Raw genomic sequence first — 22,455 nt, 5'->3', positions numbered from 1 at the left:
CCCCAATCCTTTGTGTGTTTGTATCTGGCAGCAGGTTCCCCACGGAGTCCTATCAATAAGACAACACTGACTCTAATCAGTGTCATCAGCTGTGTGATGAGCCTGGTTTACTGCTCCCACATATCCTGCAGCCTTTCTGTACGTGTAATCCTCCATGTGCCAGAGCACCTCATCGCTGACGGTAAGGCTTTTCCAGCAACCTAAGATTGTGGATTCATTTTTCTCTGTGATTGCGCTAAATGGGTGGGTTTTCGAGTGGGTGTTGAGTGATCTGAACAGGTATTTTGTGCAGCTTTCCAGAGAATTCACTCTACTGTGTCACTAACAGACTGCAGGTGTTTGGTGGGCTATCCGGTGATTTGTTTTGCACTCTGTGTGACAAAGGTAGATGCCAGGTCAACCACCCCCTCCCTGTGTTTCCAAAGTTAGAACACAACAGCTATGTTCTCAAAGCATCAGTGCATATTGAGGCCAGGTAATATAGACCACCCCCAGAAGTCCTTCATCGTATTTCGACTGAAGCAATTTCCTGGCTTTGAGTAGAGACAATATATATATATATATATATATATATATATATATATATATATATATATATATATATATATATATATATATATATATATATATATATATATATATATATATATATATATATATATATATATATATATATATATATATATATATATATATATATATATATATATATATATATATATATATATATATATATATATATATATATATATACACCTACTTTTTAAGTAGCAGTATTTGCAATTGTACACAGTGCTAGCTAATTTTTTTTCAGAAGAGTGAGCTGCCCGCGGTGATGTATAATAGACTGACTAGCCTCACTCATCTATCATATGGAGGGTTGATTTGATTCAGCGAGCTGCTGCTTCCCAATGTTATTAACTACTCTGCCAGGAAAATATTAACATTCAAGAGAGTTATCCATGGGGGAAACTTCGAAAAGAGAGATGAGAGATGGCAAATTCACCTGTTGAATTACAAAACCAGGATACATTTAGCATGTTTCCATAAATGTCTCCACAATCGCATCAGGCATGATGCATTGTCACGGTGAATCAAATGTACTAATGCAATCTATCTGTAATCAAATGGATTCTTTTACTGAGGAAAGATGCCATTTATGCCCACAGCTGGGCATGTGTATGTGGCCAAAAATTCCATTACAAATGGTTGGGCTTTTTTTGTAATTGGAGGGAATGATTATTTGCTGTTCAGTTAAAGAATACATTCCACTGTTTTGAAAAAGAAACAAAATATGAACATTTAGTGTTGATTAGAACCAAGACATTGCTCTGAGGCTAGGGGATAGATTTACCAAAGTAAACAAACAAAAGTAAATACTTTGTCGCAAAAGTGAGCGTAGTTTCAACCTATATAAATGAGTTTTTGCCAAGATGAAGACATTCAAAAATCGTAAAACCTCTGGAGAGTTCTAGAAGCATAATCATCACAGGCAGGTCGGTCATGGTGGCGTGCTCTGAACTTCATCACTAGGGCTTTTTGCTGTTCTTTTTTTTCTGTTGAAGGAAGGCACCAATAATTAAGGCCTTATTTTTCTTTTTTTGAACAAGCAATCACTGGCTACAAAGGCACATATATTATTTTACCTGTTTCACGCTGAAACTCTCACAAATGACTGAATTTATTCTCAAAGTAATACCACTTAATGTCAAAGCGCAAATGTGGCCAAAAAACTTGAAACATGCACGACCTTTCAGATGCTATTTTCCCTAATTTCGATTATTTATGTAGTTATGCTGTGCAATGTTATTCTGCACACCCAAAGTCCTAGAGTCAAAACATGAATGTTTGATACCCTGAACGTGTTGAGGCTTATATTTCAAATGTCAAACTCAAAACTCATCAGCCACTACAATATTTATTCTCATGAAAGTCATTTAAAAATCTAATTTGTTTTTATATCTATTTTTTAAATGACTCACTGTTCCACATAATGTACTATAATAATCAGTCATATGAGGTTGAACATTCAAGCACGTGTACTTCTAAGAAAAGGGACCAAAAATCAATGACATTTTCTACAAGAGTTATTTGCAAACAAATGTTGTTTGATTTTTTTCTTTGCAAGTGTTTCTCTTCTTTGCATGTTCTCTGAAGAGTGTCATCATGGTAATTCTAGAATAACTCTTAGATGACCCGAAGACAAAGATTGTTCAAGTCATAGATTAGTTCAGGGGTAGGAAACCTTTTTGACAAAAAGATCCAAAAACAAGTCTCTAAATGTTATTGGATTGGATAACTTTATTCATCCCATATTCGGGAAATTACATTGTGGCAGTAGCAAGAGGGTGATTAGACAGAACTGCAAAGCAAAAGCAAAAGGCCAAAGTACAAAGCAAATCAAAGTAATGGAATCATCAAATCATTACAACATAAAAGCAGCAAAAACACAAAACGAACAAGAGTGGACGGAGCTACTGCGGCCGACAGCGGCCGACAGCTGCCGCTTAACCAGCGCCATTTTGGTTGCGGTAACTGAATCGGAATCAAAAAGACGTTGTAAAGTTGGACAAAAACTGAAACCCCACAGAACAGCAATGCAAAAGCACAAGGTATAAAGCAAATCAAAGTAAATGGAATCATCAAATCATTAAAACAAAAGCAGCAAAAACACAAAACAAACAAGAGGCAACGGAGCTACTGCGGCTGCCGCTTAAACAGCGCCATTTTGGTTGTGGCAGCTGAATCGGACTCGATTGTAGTCGTTGTAAAGTTGGACAAAAACTGGAAACACACACAGGAAGTCTTCCACGAAATGGGGAACTTCTGCAGACTGTGACCGAGGTGGAGAATATGCACAGTCCCTCTTCCAAGCTTATCCGCACAGTTACTCAGTAGACTGAAGCTGAAGAAAACAGCAGCTGGGCAGAATTCCTCGACTCTGTTGCTGGTAGGCGCCGGCAGCTCTTCCATCCCATCCCACGATGGAATGGTTGGTCAGAAGCATTGCCTCTTCTCCCGGCACTTTTGTCCAGCTCCGGACCTCCGGCAGTACCGAGGTGTTGCTCCTTCTGCTGCATATTGTAACAGCTAGTCCCTTGTGTGTGACAGCCTAGGCATGGCTGGCTGGTTCCAAAAAAATAAGAAGAAAGAAGTAGCCGAAAGATGCCAGGCTGACAGAACAAGGAAAGTTGTAAAAACATTAAAGTAAAAAGTACGAAGTAAAGTAAAAAGGAATGTATTAAGAAATATTAAAATGTCATTTAAAAAAAGTAGAAGAGTCTGACACCCATGGTGCAGAGCTACTGCTGCAGGCTCCTGCTTGGATACTGATTATGTCAGAATTTAAATGCAAAAATACATTTTTGATAATAATATTAACAATAATAATAATAATAATCAGACATAGGCTTTGTCATCATCATTGACTCGACAAAAGCCTAATTGTCATCATACCCAGCTGCGTATGACAAAATGGTAGTGCTTCTCCACTAAGTGCGCTTTCCCGGCAAAAGGCCCAAATAAGTGATAATTTCAGACTCGTTGGCACTCTGGCGTGAAGGATACATCGCATCACCCCCGAGCAGAACCAAATCTCGGTGATTGCAGAAAAAGTTTGCATCGCAGATGGCAAGAAAAAAAAAGTGGGACCACTTACCTCTCACCTTCTCCAGACTTACCTTCAGTCTGCCATCAGGAGGCAGATCACCGCCCAACGTCCTTCATGTTACCTCACCCCGAAGTTATTACACAGAAGGGATTGTGTGCCGTGCTACCGCAAGTTCAGAGTCCTGATGGCTGTGGGAAAAACTGTCCTTAAGCCTATTTGTCCATACTTTGTGAGATCTGTAGTGCCTGCCAGAGGGTAGCAGCTGGAACAGGTTGTGACCGGGGTGATATGGCTCTGCTGAGGTAACGAGGGCTGACAATGTCTTCCAGTGAGGGCAGAGAACAGCCGACGATCTTCTGGGCAGTGTTAATCACTCTACGCAAGGCATTTTTGTCAGCTGCCGTGCTTCCAGCGTACCACACTGTAATGCATTATGCCATGATGCTCCCCAGAGTGGCTCTACAGAAGGTTACCAGAATCTTAGTGTCCAAGTTGTTCCTCCTGAGTACCCTGAGGAAATGGAGTCATTCCTGGGCCTTCTTCACCACTGCCGTGGGGTTTGTATACCAGGAGATCTTATCCGTGACGTGGACCCCAGGGAATTTAAAGGATGGGACCCTGTCTACACATACTCCATTTATGAGGAGTGGGGCCAGATATGTGCTGTGTTTGCGAAAGTCCAGGATTATTTATTTAGTTTTTGTGGTGTTCAGTGTGAGATGATGATTATGATTGAAATGCAACATTGGTATGACGACGCATCATCATTATCCTTTTCAAAGATCTGATGTGCCGAAGGGAAGGGGATGTTGTGTGCTTCATTATTACCCATTAATTACATTAATTGGCCGCCCAGCTCAGTGGTAGAGTAGTCATTCCCCAGCCCAGAGGTTGCCGGTTGAATTCCCTGCTCTGATTACCTTTTCTAGGTATCGTTATTCAAGATACTGAACCCCACATTGCTCCTGATGCTTTGTCATCAGTAGGTGAATTATGATGTAGTGTTCCATGAAGGTGGGAATATGTTATGCTACAAATCTTTGTCCATATACATTTTTTTTCCACCAAACTTACATATAGCTCCTTCAAATATTGATGTCATTTAGTTTTTTTTTTTTGTTCAAATTAATTTTCAACACTGAAACTTTCAAATATTACTGTGTTTGCCTACTATATGATATATGAATCAGAAGTTGGTGATTTAAAGATTTGTTTAAATGGTCAAGTGTGTCCAAACATATTTTAGACCACTGCATTTATTTTCATTGTAATTTTAGAGAAACACATTTTTCATCATTGCAATGGTGTGCTATTTGAAACAACCAAATCTCTTGACTGAAATTTGTGTTGAATGTCGATCTAAGAAAATGTTTCGGTTACCAATGTTCATTCGAATATATATTTTCTTGCCCACTCGTCCATGCTTTTTATCCATCTGTTCTTGTTGTCCTCCCGCATCTGTAGGGTCAAGGTTTATTTTGCTGCAGGGAAGTCAGTTGGATGCCTCGGACTGGCTGAACCCAGCACAGATCTTACTGTACTACCAGCAGAATGCAAGTGGGCCATGGGTGAATGAATTGTGTGGGCGACGCTTGCTGGACCCCTGTGAGCACCAGTGTAATCAAGAAACAGGTGAGCCTTAATTAGTTGACATTATGGCAGCATTACTTATACTTAGTACTTTTACTCTCCACGTGGTCATATGGCTAGATATAAAGAGAAAGTTTACCATGTAGATTCACTGTGACTATTTTTTATGCCACTTTTGTAGATGTTTGTGTTTTTGCTGGTGAACAAACTACACAAAATTTTATAGACTCGAAGAATAAAATCAATTAGTAGATGAATAACTTAAAGTAAATAGTCCTAGGCAGATATAATCCAGTCAATCAAATTCCTTACATTCAAATGGGAAACATCAAAACCAATAGAAACTTAAAGCCCCTACTCTAATGAAATGTGACTTTGTTCCATTACATTCTAACGACGACAAATATGTTGCCATTTTATCCGTCGCAAGGTTGTCCATATGCTCCGCTCTCTGTCCAAATATGGGCAAGATCTATTTTCTGCTCTGTCAACATCCACCTGGATCAAGTCTCATTATTTCAAAGTATACGGTGATAAAAAATATTATGCATTTTATTATTTACTTTATTCTATTGAATTTCATACCTAAACATGTATTTTGCAAGCAATGTAGCATGCTTGCTTATCTCCAAATATTCATTAATTTATTTTCTAAACTGCTTATCCACAAGGGTCGCATGGCATGTTGGAACCAATCCCAGCTAACTATGGGCACATGGCAGGAGATTCCCTGAATCAGTGGCCAGCCAATCGCAATGAACATGGACACAGACAACCTTTCACGCTGATATTCATACCTAGGGCACATTTTGAATGTCCAACCAGCCTACCCTGTGTGTTTTTGGGATGTGGGAAGAAACCATTGTACTAGTAGAAAATCCCACAGATCTTTTTGGAGGATATCCAACCTCCACACAATGAGGACCAACCTGGGATCAAACCCTCCACCTTAGAACTGTGAGGCTGACACGCTAACCACTCGGTTACATATATTTTAAAATACTAAAAGAAATTAAAATCTTCCTGTGACCATACTATTTGTGTGTCAGCGTTCTGAAAATTACTGAAGTGCCCTACCACAGAGAGACCCCCCTCTATTTGCCCCCTCTCCCCCCACCCACCACCAGACTCTGCTCACAGGCATGTTTACATACTCCATTAGTCTGACATATGTCCTTGCACGCCAGCATCTGATTGATCTCCTTTCTGCATGGTGTGTAACAAAATATTAGTGTGAATTTCCCAGGGGGGTATAATGAATACCAATGTTATGTGTCACTTAAATAAAAATATAGCCAAGTTTATTTCCAAGTATAATTCAACACAAGGTAATTCAAAGTGCTTTACATAACATAAAAATCCCAAAACACAAATTCAATGATACATAAGTCACATTTAAATTGCCTTGGCAATTAAAAACAATAAGAATTGAAAGAAGGAATACAATTACAGACAAATAATGAAAAGTAAATCATATAACTTGAAAGTTAAACTAAATGAACAGTTAGGAACTCACTTCAGTAAACATTATCATTTTTACCACTGATTTAAATAATCTAATGCTTTGAGCACACTTCCGACATTCAGGTAACTTGTGCCAGAGATGAGATATATAGTAACTGAATTATGTTTTTGATTCATGGATTAATCACAGATTCATTATTATGATTTGTATATTTGTCCCGAATGGCTAACTTGTCTTCTCTGATGGTCATCACATACTATTAAAATGGTAAAATTACACAAACAGGACATCATTACACAATAAAGGGACCTAGCACCAAATAAATTCCAAAGCAAGAAAAATACAGATCAGTGAGGATGTTCAACTGAAATTCAAGGCAGTTATGGTTGCAGGGAACAGGCTTTTCCCAAGGCGACCACTCTTAAACTTAATGGGTTTGTATCTGTGCCCTGAGGGTAAAAGGTTGATGTGGTCGTATAGTTAGCAGTGTCTTGAGTTATGACATTTGCTAAGCGGAAAATGGACCTGTTGTTTAGCTTAGTGAGGTTGGGTGTGGGGAGACCAATGAGTTTGGCCTCAGTGTTTGTGAAGTGAGTGAGTGGCCGACACAGCATGGCAAGGAAATGTTTGGAAAAGTATGATAGGACGGTCTGGATGTGTCTTTGGAAATGTGACAAGTTTAACAAATAGATGGCCTTTCTCTTGCCCGGACACAGGTGGCTGAGGGCTACCTTTGGAGATGGGACACAATGTTGAGTGCTTGGGCATCAAGCCTAGACCACTGGGCCTTGGTCGGCACAGCCTGGAGAGGCAATGTGGATTAATCTTCCCATGAGCTCACAATTATGTGAAAGGGGCCAAGGTCGGGTGGAGAAAGAGCTGGGTGTCGGCCGAAATCCTTGCATAGATAATATTGCTTTTAGGACTACAGATGTCACCTTTTTGGTAAGACAGGAAGCTGGGATAATGCTGAGGTTTAAAAGTTCTGATCAGATATAGTCAGGGACACCTCAATTTACAGCTGGGATTCTGGGACCACTGTTCTCAAGAGGTGTTGGAGCCTGGCTTTAGAAGGAGGACCAACATAACATCCAATGGAACTGCCATGTCTATGAGGGAGGCAGAGGTCATAGAGTCTGAGTGTACCTTGTTCTGCTACTCCATTTCTGAGAAGCTGCAATAGTAAGGTGGGTGTTGCCTGTCATGGCGGCAATCCCCACACACTTTAGTGTACACTGATATGGTGTGTCATAAAGTTGTAATGTGATGGTGTGGTTTTGTTGGTTTCATGATTTTATTCACTCTTCCTGGATTGGCTAAGAGCCTAGTTTGAGGCGATTCAGCTCTTCCAAATCTGAGATCTTGGTTCTCCGGTATAAAATGGGGGAATGCCATCTCTGGGTAAATAGTGATGTCCTCCACCCAGTGGCCCCAGACTTGACCAAGAATACCATTTGGAGACTGTCTGGAAGACAAAGTGGCTGTGGAGAGGAAAGTGTGGACTTCCCTGCCAAAGCTGCTGTCCTTGCAAGCCGACCTGGAAGCTGCAATACTATTGTGTACACGGTCAGGGGTCAATGTTCTCATCCTACCTACAAACAAATACAACAGTACATGAGAGTGCCTGTCACAACGTACTTAGTGTATGTGTTGATTTTTCTCCGGGTACTCTGGTTTTCTCCCATATCCTTGTGACATGCATGCACAAATTTCCCCTAATTTATGAGTGTGAGCATGAATAGTTGTCTGTTTCCTTGTGCCCTGTGATTTGCTAGCAAACAATGTAGGGTGTCCACCGCCTGGTGCCCAATGTTATAACCTGCAATAAGTGGTATGGAAAATGATTGAATGAATGGTTATTTGGTTAGTGACACTGGCTATCACATAATTAATGGACAAAAATGTAAAATTGTGTGCAGTCTATGTCTAGTTTATATTCATTTGTGCATAGTATTGTAGTTTTACCTGATTTTTATAGTACCTATTACAGTCATCTTGGATAGACAGTCCATTCACATTTAAATAGTCAAATGTAATCCTAACCCTACATATGACTTGTTTTGCTTTTAATATGCAACAGATTTCTGCCATCCCATGGGCATCTAGTTTCATAACCTTTCTTTGACTTCCAAACTGTGTCTCAAGCTTAAACTTTTATCGAAAAAATATTTGAGCTAGCACGATTCACATTTCTTCAAATATATTTGAGCAGGCAATTTGAATCCCCCCCCCCCCCACCTCCAATATGTATCCATGATAAAACAACTGTGCATGTGTGCAGCCGCTGTAGGGAGATTGCAGAGTTGCTATAGATAGCTTAAGTCCAATCCTCTTTTCTGCTAGAAAAGATACTGATGAGAGCTAAGATGTTCTGTGGCAACATCTGTGCTGCTTCTGCAAAGCATGAAAGAAGAAGGTAGATCCTTTAACACACTGGGCCTCCCTCCTGCAAAACCTAAAACCAGGTTACTGTGCGTACCCTCTGTAGATAGTTTGTGTGTGTGGGACATACTGCATTGTGTTTGTAAATCATTTTAATACATTTATTGTCAATACAGTCAACATTTTCTGTAGTCTGAGGAAAACCTGCCGTGCACTGTGGATGTTATAATAATAATAATAATAATAATATAATAATAATAAATAAAATAATTTAGTTTTGAATAACAAATGTGCATTAATCATGGCGGTGATGCTATGACTTTTGTTCGGCGCTGTGCCAATGAAATTTATGAAGACAACGCTCTGAGAAAACTATGCAAATTTCCATTTATTAATGAAAGGTGGTTTCGTGTCTAGGAATAGCACAAGGGTGATCGCTTTTGTTACATTTATAATCAATCAATAAATGCACGATTACTATGTTGAAATGTTGGACACTTTTAGCCCATTGATTCTATGAATGTTGGAATAATAATAATGAATAATTCATTCTTTTTTCAAGATGATAATGCATCATTGCGTGAATGTGTCTGCCATGGGAGGGTGTTCTGGCAACTCTGTTGCTTATCTTACAATACAAGCTCCATCAACCACCAAACCCAGTGTAGTCTTCACTGTCAATATAGTAGTCATCAAACCAATGTATTCCATGTGGTTTTCAAAGCTTGTCCTGATCCTAAGAAGAATTGGCTAACACAATTTTGAGTCGTTTTCAAAAAGGGGCTTGGCAATATGCTGTTTGTGGTGCTTACCCCATTGGTGTGTGTACTATCTCCTGTATCTTAAAGTGTGACTTATTATGTTTATTATGTCTAATATTCTGCACTGCAGCAGTAACGACACAAATGCAGATTATGTACTCGTAAGATCTGTGTTTTTTACATTAAAAAGCAAAGATTCAGGTGTTTAAAATTGGTTCATTTGTATTAGTTAATGCCCCTCCCTAAACAAGTTTCCTCTGATTTACAAGAATGACACATGGTTGAATCACTGCTTTTCTTTGCAAGGGGAATGCATTTGCCTTAATGGCTACATGAAGGATCCAGTCCACAAGCACCTCTGCATTCGTAGTGAATGGGGGCCCAATCAGGGGTGAGTAAACATTCTTACCTCAATCATATTTTGTGTCACAATTCCCTATGTTCTTGTTTTGTCCTCTAAACCCTTTTATGACCAGCTGCAACAAAAATAATACACTATAGAACAACCACTATGAAAGTGCTATAAAATTGTATGTGGCACATTAAAATATTTCAAGCCTAATAGAGTGGTAGTTAAGTAAAAAATCTTAGCTTGTTTGAGTAACTGATGTTGAATAGATAGAACGAAATTGTATTTCCCTGCACAAACATAGAGGTTATTTGTGTTTTATTATTAAAATTTAACCTCTTAAGTTATAGATTCTACTTTACAATGATATAATTTCCCACACTAATTTTAAATGATTTTTAATAAAATATTTGGAATGTTTTGTCACTGAGATGTTTTTCTCTTGTTTATCAAATTGAATACGTTGTCAGAAATATCACTATATATACAGTCAGTTCATTAAGTATTTGAACACCCTGCTATGTCACAAATGCTTCCACTTAGATGTCATGGAGGGGTCTGAAATTGCCTGTCCTCTGTGAGAGATCATCTAAAAAGAAAACTCCAGAAATCATAACGTATAATTTCAATGATTTATTTGTGACGCAGCTGCAAATAAGTATTTGAACACCCGAGAATACTAATATTATTATTTGGTAGACTAACCTTAGTTTGGAATAACAGAGGGCAAACGTTTCCTGAAGTTTTTCACCTGGTTTGCAAACGCTGCAGGAGGGATTTTGGCTCACTCCTCCACACAAATCTTCTCTAAATCAGTCAGGTTTCTGGGCTATCGCTGACAAACACAGAGTCTGAGCTCTTCTTACAGAGCAGTACTTTGGTATTCCTGGCTGTGTGCTTCGAGTCATTGTCAAGTTGGAAGATCCAGCCACGATCCTTCCATGATTTCTAAGTGGGAGAATGTGCAATATAGGAGGGTGTTCAAATACTCATTGTACTTGCCGTATATGAACCTTTTTCCATGGGTTCTGTGAATCATGGTGATTTATAGCTAAAAAATGTATTGTACCAATATCCATTATATAGCCAAATAGGCATACACAGAATATGTATGTGTAAATGTGAAGACCTTCAAATCATCAAAATAGTCAATTTTACAGGATATGGCTCTGAGCTAAAAGAATGACTCAAAGGCAGACCTATGGTATGTTGATCAGTAGAACACCTTCAGCTAAAGAAGAAAAATCCATCCGTTTTGCTTTTAATTTTCAGTTTTATTTCATTGCTAGCTTCATGTTTTCCCTTCTGAAATGTATTTCTGATTATCACAGACCTTGGCCTTACACCATTTTTCAACGTGGTTTTGATCTTGTGATGGGAGAACAACCTTCTGATCGTATTTTCAGGTAGGATGAACTTCAGAAAATATCCCCACTATGGCACAGTTTCCCTGTAACCCATTTATACTTGAAGAACAATCTTCACTCATTCCATTTTCACGATGACAAAGAAGAAAACAATATTACTGCAAAGGCCGAGCAATAAAATATCTCCATATTAAACAGCATTAATTAATAATTTGGTTCTTCTACTTTAATTAAGACTGTGCAAAGCCCATCTTCAATATATTCACCTGGATTGTCTCTTCCTTTTAGGCCAAAAGGATAATATGGACCTAGCTCTAATATTCTTTCATTTTCAGTAAATGGTTTTCGTGCCATCTGAATTGGGCTTCTTGGCGTAATGTTTGTCACACCTTCTCCATTTTTGACAAGCACACATCAATAACTTCACCTACTTCCACCTAACTTGTAACATCCATCACCTTTGACAAAAGCTGACCTACTTACATTCAAGGTCATTCACAACCTCCAACCGACACACCTTTTTGATTGATTCCATGTCTCTACTCCCTTCAATTCCCTACAATCCTACTTCTCAACTTGTATGTCTGTTTCTTTAGTCACCTTACTTCAATAGTGTGACACATTACACAGCTCTATTCCTGTCTATGGTACAACTGCCCCCCAAATTAGAAATATATATTTCTTTAACTTTAAAACACTGTTTTACCTCAGGTTATCGAAATTGTTATGCATTCTCTAACCCTCTTAATGTTATTTCTATACCCTCTGTTGTCAGTCAGTATCTAACTGCTCAATTGATTGAATTTGTATCAAGCAAATATGAATTACCGGGTTTTCGGCACTATACGGTGTAACTAAAAGACCAATTTTCTCAAAAACTGGAAGTGCGTTTTACAATCCGATGTGCCGTATATCCAATCACATTGGTTGAATGAATATGCTTAATCACTTTATAAAACTCCCTTTAGCACAGCTCCTTCTAGTTGATAACATAACTCCTAACCACTACTATTTAATATTCTAAAAATCTTCTATTTTGTCTGAACATCGTAATGAACCCCTCGGGTGTGGGAGGCAGAAAAAGCGAGGGAGGTACCTGGTGCACAACTTAAGATTTTAATGACAAAAAAGGTTGTACAAAAATGACAAATAAATGGGGAAGGTCACACTGACAAAGAGGCAAAAACATGATTTATGTGAACAGAGACCACACGAAATACTAGACCTAAGGTACACAAAGTAATACTCCCGCACGTTATCACAGAACACTCAGGTTTAAATACATAGGCAGGGGCTGATTACCAAATACACAGCTGGTTACAAGAGGAAAGGGAAGCCCGGAGGGACACAAGAGGCAAATAGCACACACAATCACCCAGCCAGCACATGCATACATCGCCACCAAAACCCCCAACAAAACGTGAAAAACATCGGTCACAACATCGGCCACAGAGTCAATGTCGATTACACTTTATTCTAGTAAAAAAATAATCTGTTCTACTTCAGATGCTCCCAGGTGCTGCTTTGCGTCCCCATGGCATCGCCTTGGACCCAGTATTTGAGAACCACTGCTCTAAAGCAACATACTAATTCCTAATTATCAATTAAACGAGAGTTTAAGTTGTTTTTAACAATTCATACAATGGAGTTGTACACACGACACTTGACACTGTTTGAATCCTAGGCAATTAAGTGTTCCTCTTGCTGAAACATCCTCTTCAGCCAAGCTTCATTTTAAAATTTCGTTTGAAAAAAACACCCTTCTAAAAAACTCACTATGTTAGATATTTGTAATCTGTTTCACAAATCCATCTGGGAGGGATGTGAAAGTCCTGTTTATAAAACAGACATTTAGGAGCAATCCACTTTTGTTAAAAGATGCTAGGGTTTCCGACTTAGCCAGTGAGAAGACTGAAAACATGTTTCCTATCAAATGTCTCTATGTTCTTTTAATTGAATGAAAATAATGTGTGAAGTTATGAAACACTATCCAATCCAGTTCATCTCATCTGGGAGGCTTATTTATGAACATTTGCTTTTACATCTCCGTCAAAATCTAGATCGCCACTAAGTGATTGCTTAATTGGATCATTTTTGACCAGCCACACTTTTTTTTGAGGAAAAAAGCTTTACTATGAATGCTGTTTGCTGGAAAATTATTTGGATTCCCACCCTTTAGGCAGGTATTCATTCTTTTTGTCCACCTTCCTGATAGAAAATGTGCTTAATCATCAGTCAAGAAAGCAGTTGTAATGGATTCAACTTTGAAAGAAAACAAGAAATTATTTTGAGGCATCAAATATTCAAATATTCAATACAAAAATTTACATCCAATTACCAACCGAATTTTAATTGTTATGTACAATATATGTATTTAGAGGCCACCTTATGGTAGAGACTTGGGTGCGTGGATGCAGGGGTTCGTTTCATGCTGATGGCCATTAGTCTGTCTTTTCAACTGAAGTCAGCTGGGATAGGCTCCAGCAACCCCAGCAATCCTTTTGAGGATGTACAGAATGAACGATGAATGAATGAAGATATTTACGTAATTAAAATATTTTCACATCAACTGTTTGTATATCCATAAAAAGGTTACTGATTTAGTGTTGCATGTTTAAAAAAATATGTACAGAAAACACTTGTCAGACTAATAATGAATGTGTGGTATAAGAGTCAAAGAGTGGGCGGTCCGGTGGATAAGTTGTTAGCGCATCGGCCTCATAGTGGGATAGCTGGATTCAAATCTAGGTCGGTCCACCTGTGTGGAGGTTGCATGGGTTTTCTTCGGGTACTCTGGTTTCCTCCCACCTTCCAAAAACATGCATTGTAGGCTGATTGGACACTGAATTTCCCCTAGGTGTGAGTGTGAATGGTTGTTTGTTTCTTTGTGCCCTGCGATTGGCTGGCCACCATTTCAGGGTGTCCCCCACCTCTGGCCCGCAGTCAGATGGGATAGGCTCCAGAACCCCCCGCGACCCTAGTGAGGATAAAGCGGTTCAGAAAATGAATGAAGGAATTAACGTATGTTGTTTTAGATTTTCCAAAGAAACAATACATGAGTATATCTCCACTTAATCCACTTTGTGTAGAGATAGTTTTTTATGGATGCATCTTTGTGTAAAGACTCATGTTAACGGGAAATTCTGAGCTACTATCCTTATGAGGGTTGCCGCTTTGCGGAACATTTTTTTTTTCGAGATAGATGATTTTTTTTGTTTTCCTTTAAGAACCCAAAGACATATAAATATTGCATTTTGACCTTTTCTTTTCTTTCCATTCAGTTTGGAGAGTTACAGTACATCACATAAAAATCAGGTTGTACTTCAAAGACATTTTCACTATTTGCCACGTTCTCTTTTACAGATTCACTTATACGTTAGGAGAAGGGATGTGGCTGCCCTTAAGTAAAAGCTTTGTCATCCCACCTGCAGAGCTTGCCATCAACCCCTCTGCGAAATGCAAGACGGATATGACAGTTATGGAGGATGCCGTGGATGTGAGGTAAGAATTATGATATATTGTGACATTGTTAAATCAATTTCAGTGTACTAAAAGTTATTTCTGTCGCCATGTTTTTTCTTTCGCTTCATAACTCAAGTACATTAAAAATATTGTGAATGCAGTTGTTAAAAAAATCGGAATCTTAAACCTCTTCCGAGAATATGTGTGCTAACTGATGGTACTTTACTTCAATGTGACTTATGCTGTTTAGAGAATATTTTGTTTTTCCATGGAGTGTGTGTGAATTTGTTTAAGAAGAAAACAGAAGATGTGGGATAATGTAATTAGCAGTGAGAATTGACTTATAAATGGATGTTGGAACATGCTTAGCGTGCACAGCTGTGTCAAATCCTGCCCTAATTTGCAGATTGTTATTCGCTCTGTGAAAATTCTGTCAGGTAACATTAACCCTTCTCAATGAAATACCCATCATGAAGGCCCTCGCTTCTTAGGGGATATTTTTTTTTTTAATGTGTGAGATTATGTCCCACCTATCAACCAAATGGATATTAACAGAAAAGGCAAATGTTAAATGTCAAATAAAATGGAATTCAGCTTCAATATATATATATATATATATATATATATATATATATATATATATATATATATATATATATATATATATATATATATATATATATATATATATATATATATATATATATATATATATATATATATATATATATATATATCTATCTATCTATATATATATATATATATATATATATATATATATATATATATATATATATATATATATATATATATATATATATATATATATATATATATATATATATATATATATATATATATATATATATATCTATATCTATATCTATATCTATATCTATATCTATATCTATATCTATATCTATATCTATATCTATATCTATATCTATATATATATATATATATATATATATATATATATATATATATATATATATATATATATATATATATATATATATATATATATATATATATATATATATATATATATATATATATATATATATATATATATATATATATATATATATATATATATATATATATATATATATATATATGTATATATATATTTATACTTGCTAATTGAGTGATATAATTGTTGGTAAATGTGGCTTGTTATGAAAAACAGATAATTGCCAATTAGTTGCTATCCAGAATCTGCCTTCGTAGAAATTCAGCGGATGCCACATCAAGTGGCAGTTACTGCTAACTGATGCAAGGCTTCCCTCTTAGACTTCCTAATGGGATTTTAGCACGACTTGCCATTTTACTATATTATTTTCCCCCACAAAGCCCAAACAACAGCAAACACAAACATGACAGAGATGTGTTCTGAGAGATCTTATGAATGTGTAGGCTGATTTTTTAATAAGGAAGTTGCAATTACGGCAAATACCTAGTGATGTTTCTTCATCATTTTAGAGAGTGGAAGTTATATTGTCTGTTTTCTATTATTATTATTATTTTTGTGCTTGTGTACGTGCTTGCACGTATGGAGAGGTAAGAAATTTAAGCTGGAACACATGATTTAAATATACAATAACTATTTTGTAAAATCTTAATTCCAACATTCCTAATCATGTGTTTGTTACATAGTAATCTTTCATTTCTTAATCAAGCTTAAACATATAGTATTACTTTTATGGGCTATGTCTACTTTCAGTGCATTGCAGTGATAAGTTCCTAATTGCATTTCCTGTATATTTGGTAGCAGATAGTGGCAACATGAAAAGCACACGACACAATAAATAAAATAGGTTATATTATATGCATACTGTTATCTAAACATTAAGTACTCATGCATTGAAACGCTTTGCATGAGTTAAAATGATTCCAATCTGACATTTGGATTAAATCATGTAAAGGTGCCATTTTAAATTCATACAGCACCTAATCATTCTTACTATGAGATACAATAAAGCATCCCCTTTTCCACTGTAACTTAAGTTCCCGAATAATTTAGTATTTATGTACATGTGCTGTGTGTTTCATCATCTGCAGACCTGCTGCCTAATAGGTCCCACTTGCATAAGTGACAACAAAGCAGACAGCAATTATAACAGAAAAATTGCTTCCTCAGATAATATCATATTTACTTTGAAAAAAGTGTCAAAACAAGGGGTCTGTGTCTTTAGATGGGATAGTGCTTTGTGCAAATTTCTAAGAATATGCCATATGTCGGACTCTAAATCAGCAATATTTCTTAACTTCGTCATGGATAGACAAGCTGTATTTCTTTGGCAGTCTTGTGGGGTCTCCAGAATTATGGTGTTCCGGAACCCCTGTTACGCTTTATCACCGTTGTCAGATTCTGGTCCGCGTTGCCAGCTATAAGTCGGATCCGTTTCTAGTGGGGCTTGAACTCCACCAGGGCTGCCCTATGTCACCGATTGTATTCATCACTTTCCTGGACTGTATATTTAGGTGCAGCCATGGCATTGAGGAGCTCCATTTTGATGTTCTCAGTATTGCATCTGTGCTTTTTGCACAGGATGTGATTCTGTTGGCTTCATCAAGCCATGATCTCCAACTCTCGCTGAAACGATTCGCAACTGAGTGTGAAGCGGTTGGAATTAGAACCAGCACCTCCAAATCTGAGACCGTGGTCCTCAGTCAGAAAAAGGTGGCAAGCCCTCTTCGGGTCAGAGATCAGGTCCACCCCCAGGTGGAGGAGTCTAAGTACGTTTGGGTCTTGTTCACTAATGAGGGAAGAATGGAACAGGAGATCAACAGGCGGATCGGTGCAGCATCTGCAGTGATGTGGACTCTGGACCGGTCTGTTGTGGTGAAGGAGGAGCTCAGCCAAAAGGCGAGGCTCTCTATTTGTCGGTCGATCTACGTTCCTCCCCACATTTATGTTCACGAGCTGTGGGTCGTGACCGAAAGAACGAGATATTGCATACAAGCCGCTGAAATGTGTTAGTTCCGCAGGATGTCCAGGTGCTCTCTTAGAAATAAGGTGAGGAGCTAGGTCATCTGGGAGGGGTTAGGAGTAGAACCGGTGCTCCTCCGGATCGAGAGAAGCCAGATGAGTTGGCTTGGGTATCTGATCAGGATGCCCCCCCCCCCCCCCCGGGAGGCGTTCCGAGCACATCCCAATGGGAGGAGGCCACAGGGCCAACCTCGGACACGCTGGGGCTGGCCCGGGAACGGCTTGGGATACTCCTTGAAGAGCTGGATGAAGTGGTTCGGGAGAGGGAAGTCTGGGTTTCCCTGCTGAGGCTGCTGCCTGCGCAACCTGACTTCGGATAAAGCTAGAGAAAATTAAATCTGATGAGATGAGATATATTTGGGAATAGCTCTGATATTAATATTCTGTGAGGAAAAACAGAGCTTTCCCTGTTTTGTCATCATCACATGGTTTACATTTCTTTCTATTCAAAATAATGTAATCATTCTCCTTGATGATTTATTCATTTACTACACAGAGATTGATGAAGAACACAAAGAATACAATAAAGACAAAAAAGGACAAAACAATGTTCAGACCAACAATTCGACTGGGTTTATGAAGATGAATATTTATCAGTTATGATTAAGCTATCAGGGAATGTCTGAGTAGAATATTCATAAAAAATGGTACTTTTTGACCCAAGACTAGCTTGAGCATGATCCCAAAATAACATTAAAATAACTTAATATGAAAAATATTTAAATGCTAAATTGCGGTTGTATCTTTTATGTACTCTGGATAAGGCTCTTCTTGGGCTATTTTTTCTTTTTTTTCATATGATTAATGGCATATTTTCTCAAATACTGATGTTGAAAACAGTGAACTTATTTTTGGGTTATCTTATTGTGTAGCTGCATTTCCTGCAACTTTTTTCATTTCCATCTTAAAAGTTTTGTTGGGTCTTATTTTGCATATATCTAATGATGAGACAGTTCATATCATTTAGTTATTCTGGTTCATCTCCAAAACATGCGGTGTAGTCTGATTGAGTCCCCCTAAAATTAATTATAAATGTTTTTTAGACATTGTGCGCATGTTTTTTTTTTGTGTCATTGTGCCCTGCTTTTGGCTGGCAACCAATTTACGGAGTACCCCGTCTAACGGCCATCTGATCCAGTGCAGACAGTTTGACCAATGGAATTTCTGTTGAAACAAGAAGCTCCTGACTGCAATCCACTGATTGCACTTCTAAAATACTTTATGGAACAATTTCCTCTTTATAGGTTGGAACGAAAACCCACACCAACTGGCCCCCTTTGTGGAATAGTTTCCCCACCACTGAGTTAAATGTGTTACTCATTTTAATATGTATGCTTGTATGTAAGTGCAAGGAGAAAGCTAATGTTAGCAGAAGACAAAGCACATGATCACATGCACATAAACACATCTAAACAGGTTAAGAATTCAAAACAACTTAGCATTAAATATAACTTGAAAGGAGTAACAGTTTCTCCATTTCACTGTTCAGTATAGAGAGGGAGATACCAAGGATTGTTTGCTTTTAATGCTTCCGTCTGTTTTAATATCGTAGAGGTGGTAGGTGGGTTACGGCTATATTCTCTTGCAAAATCATTGATGGATGGATAACGGCTACTTCATTTCTTTTGCACCAGTAATTTTAAATAAAGAACAAAGTTTTTGTACCTCACTCCAAAACAAAAAGAAACTGTTAGAAGTTGAACTCTGTGGAGATGAATGGCGGTCAAAAGAGTTGTTTTTGTTCGACTGCCAATGCAGCAATCCAGCGGAGTATAAGGAGGTTGTCAAGTAGAACACAGTGCTACTGCGACAAAATATGAATAAAATAACCAAAACAGGAAATTTATTTAAGCTTTAGGGGTTTTCATAGCTTGAATCTTGTATTTTTGTATATTGGAACAGTAATTTGCACACCAAAGGCTTTAATAACCTGAAAAATGTGTTTGTTGAAGCATGGGTAAGTAGAGGTCCCACTGTAACTATATCCTTAATGCGTTGTCATTTTCAGGGAAGAATTGATGATCAGCTCTTCCTTTGACTCTTTGGAAGTTCTTTTGGACTCATTTGGACCTGTCAGAGACTGTACTAAAGACAATGGAGGCTGTAGCCGCAATTTTCGATGCATATCTGACAGAAAACTAGACTCAACTGGATGTGTGGTGAGTCATCATTTTTCAGATTGCAATATGAATAAGAATGCATGGTCTGTTATGTTTTCTGGTTGCTTTGCCACATGTGGCAAAGTTAGTCTGGAGTCAGTAGGGTATAAGAACGGTCTGGATGAATTCAGAAGGCTAATTATTCAGAAATTTCGACTGATATCCTCGCGAAGTGATTGTCGACATGGCCGATTTCATTGCCCGATCCTACCAATATACTATATACGATTTTATGGTCAGTCAGCTTCCATTTTAGCGAACACCAATACCACAGTTCTTTCAATAACATTCCTTGGATGCAATGGTGACATTATTTAAACTACCAAAAATTATGAACTAAAAAAAAGACTTGGGTTAAGAGCCCCTCAAATGGGAAGCTAATTTCTTTATAAAATTATATTTAGATAAATTGATTAATTGTTAATTTATATGTTGATTTCATTCACTGTGTTAAATCTTATGTTAAATATGGAAATTCACAGTACAAAACAGGCGATGCAACAGGTGAAGACCAATGCGTGTTCAACATTGATCAATGTGTTAAACAATCAAATAAAAATGAGCTATGAAAAATGTGATGCTGTTAGTCGCAACTCTGACTTAAATTACTATTCTGTCTGAAAAATATCTGTGCGTTATGATGTATTAGACTGGTAATTGTTAAAATTCTGGTGCAGACAGTGAGAAACAATCAAAAATATGCTTTACCCTTCAGAATTGTTTTCTGGCTCAGATAGTTAAAACATGCACAATTGTGTTTACAAAGGAAACATTCTATCGGATATGGCATAATCGTTAAAAGGTGTCGGTAGTTAAGTCAGAACAGTTACGCCATGGCCATCTCCTTTTAAAAACCTTATTACATAGACTCATGTTATTTTTGATTCATTCATTGTTAACAAAAGTCATCATTTTTCCTAGTCAAACTATCTATTGATTTTTACTTTGATTTTATAGTCTCTTAAAAGTGAATTGAGTGAATGAATGGCAAGATTGACTTCCCTCTTTGTCTAGAATACCTTTCTTACACATGACAGCACATTAATTACCTGGAGGTGGTGCTTAGCAACCAGGACAAGTAACAGCCAGTTCTGTTTTGGTCTCCATCTGTTGGGGGTGCAGGCAATAACGTTCTTATTTACAGAATCATAGAGCCTTCTGCTAGTGTTTTGTTTCTTTGAAATCCCTTTCTACCAGTGAGCGGCTCTCAGACACAGTCATTCCAACTTTGAGGCACATCCTACGTTCTGGTGGACAGCTGGAAAACACTTATTAAATCATAAAAATGTGACTTTATGTGTCTCTAGTCATCTTTGGGTTTCTTTCGTGTTTTTAAGTGAAACCATTCCAAAGATAAATTAAAGGAGGAAACAACATGTATAAGGTACAAGCAGAAATTCACTGTGCTATGCTGTATAATGCTACAGTACACAGTATATGGTTCTTAAGAGCATTTTGTCATTTTTATATTCTCAATGAGGACATGTGATTAAAAAAAACTCCAGCCAAGTTACAATTTATAATCTCGTACTTTATTTCCTGTTTTAAAGTGTTAAATGTGGCCACCACTTACAATAACCCGGCAACACCGTAAAGTAAAAACACCCAAAAGTATTCCTCTCAGATGCATATTATCATATCACAATCTACTTTTCGATCCATCCAAGATCCTGACTCACTCAATACTCAAGTTTTTAGTATTGAATGACCAAAAGGACATACAATGCCTTTATATGATACTTAAAAACATCTTCAATAACTTTGATATCAATGGCAGCACTTCCTTCAAATCATGGATACAGAGCAGAGAGGGTAAGAACCTGAAAATTCTATACTTGGGGAAAAAATCATAGTCAAGTCACGTAGAGGGATGCCACTACTTTTCATCAGTCACGACTCAAAATGGACAGAACACTGGATTAACTGTTGTTTTAGTGGCATAATCCCAACCGGAGAATGTTTACGAAAATGTGACTTCGACAAATCTGGCTCTCATTAACAAAATGCTTATTAAGTGACTGTGGCTGGCAAAAAAAATGGCAGACTGGCTGACTGATTATGATTGGCCCTCAAAGTATTTGCTGAACTGCATATTGAATGGCAAAACGTCTGTTTGGTTGGTCGATGTTGTTGACTGATCTTAAAGTGCCACATTATATTGTGTGCTACGTTTGTCCCAATGAACTCATCAAAAGAAAGATTCGATTCGCATCTTTCGAAAAATATGATTCTACTCTTTCGACAATTTCACATATGGGTATTTTTATTGAAGAGGAATGAATTAAGGAATCTTATGATTTTACTTTGAAAATTAA

The 22,455-nt window shown here is 37.6% G+C and overlaps 1 protein-coding gene across 8 annotated transcripts in view; it reads left to right on the top strand.

Moving 5' to 3' along the window:
* astn1 (astrotactin 1) overlaps positions 1-22,455 on the top strand; it is a 199,055-nt gene that overhangs the window by 56,149 nt on the left and 120,451 nt on the right. For 5 of the 8 annotated variants that reach the window (XM_077724197.1, XM_077724192.1, XM_077724193.1 and 2 more), the window contains exons 7-12: positions 32-181; positions 5,075-5,242; positions 10,115-10,199; positions 11,489-11,563; positions 14,888-15,025; positions 19,990-20,140. In XM_077724197.1, coding sequence (XP_077580323.1) covers positions 32-181; positions 5,075-5,242; positions 10,115-10,199; positions 11,489-11,563; positions 14,888-15,025; positions 19,990-20,140 — 767 coding nt within the window. The remainder of the gene's footprint in view (positions 1-31; positions 182-5,074; positions 5,243-10,114; positions 10,200-11,488; positions 11,564-14,887; positions 15,026-19,989; positions 20,141-22,455) is intronic. The other 3 variants (XM_077724196.1, XM_077724194.1, XM_077724191.1) reach the window with 1 other exon arrangement.

This window comes from Stigmatopora nigra, chromosome 9, assembly GCF_051989575.1.
Source record: "Stigmatopora nigra isolate UIUO_SnigA chromosome 9, RoL_Snig_1.1, whole genome shotgun sequence".
Taxonomy (NCBI): domain Eukaryota; kingdom Metazoa; phylum Chordata; class Actinopteri; order Syngnathiformes; family Syngnathidae; genus Stigmatopora; species Stigmatopora nigra.
The sequence above is the reverse complement of the archived record's forward strand: the minus strand, read 5'-3'. Positions and strand labels throughout refer to the sequence as shown.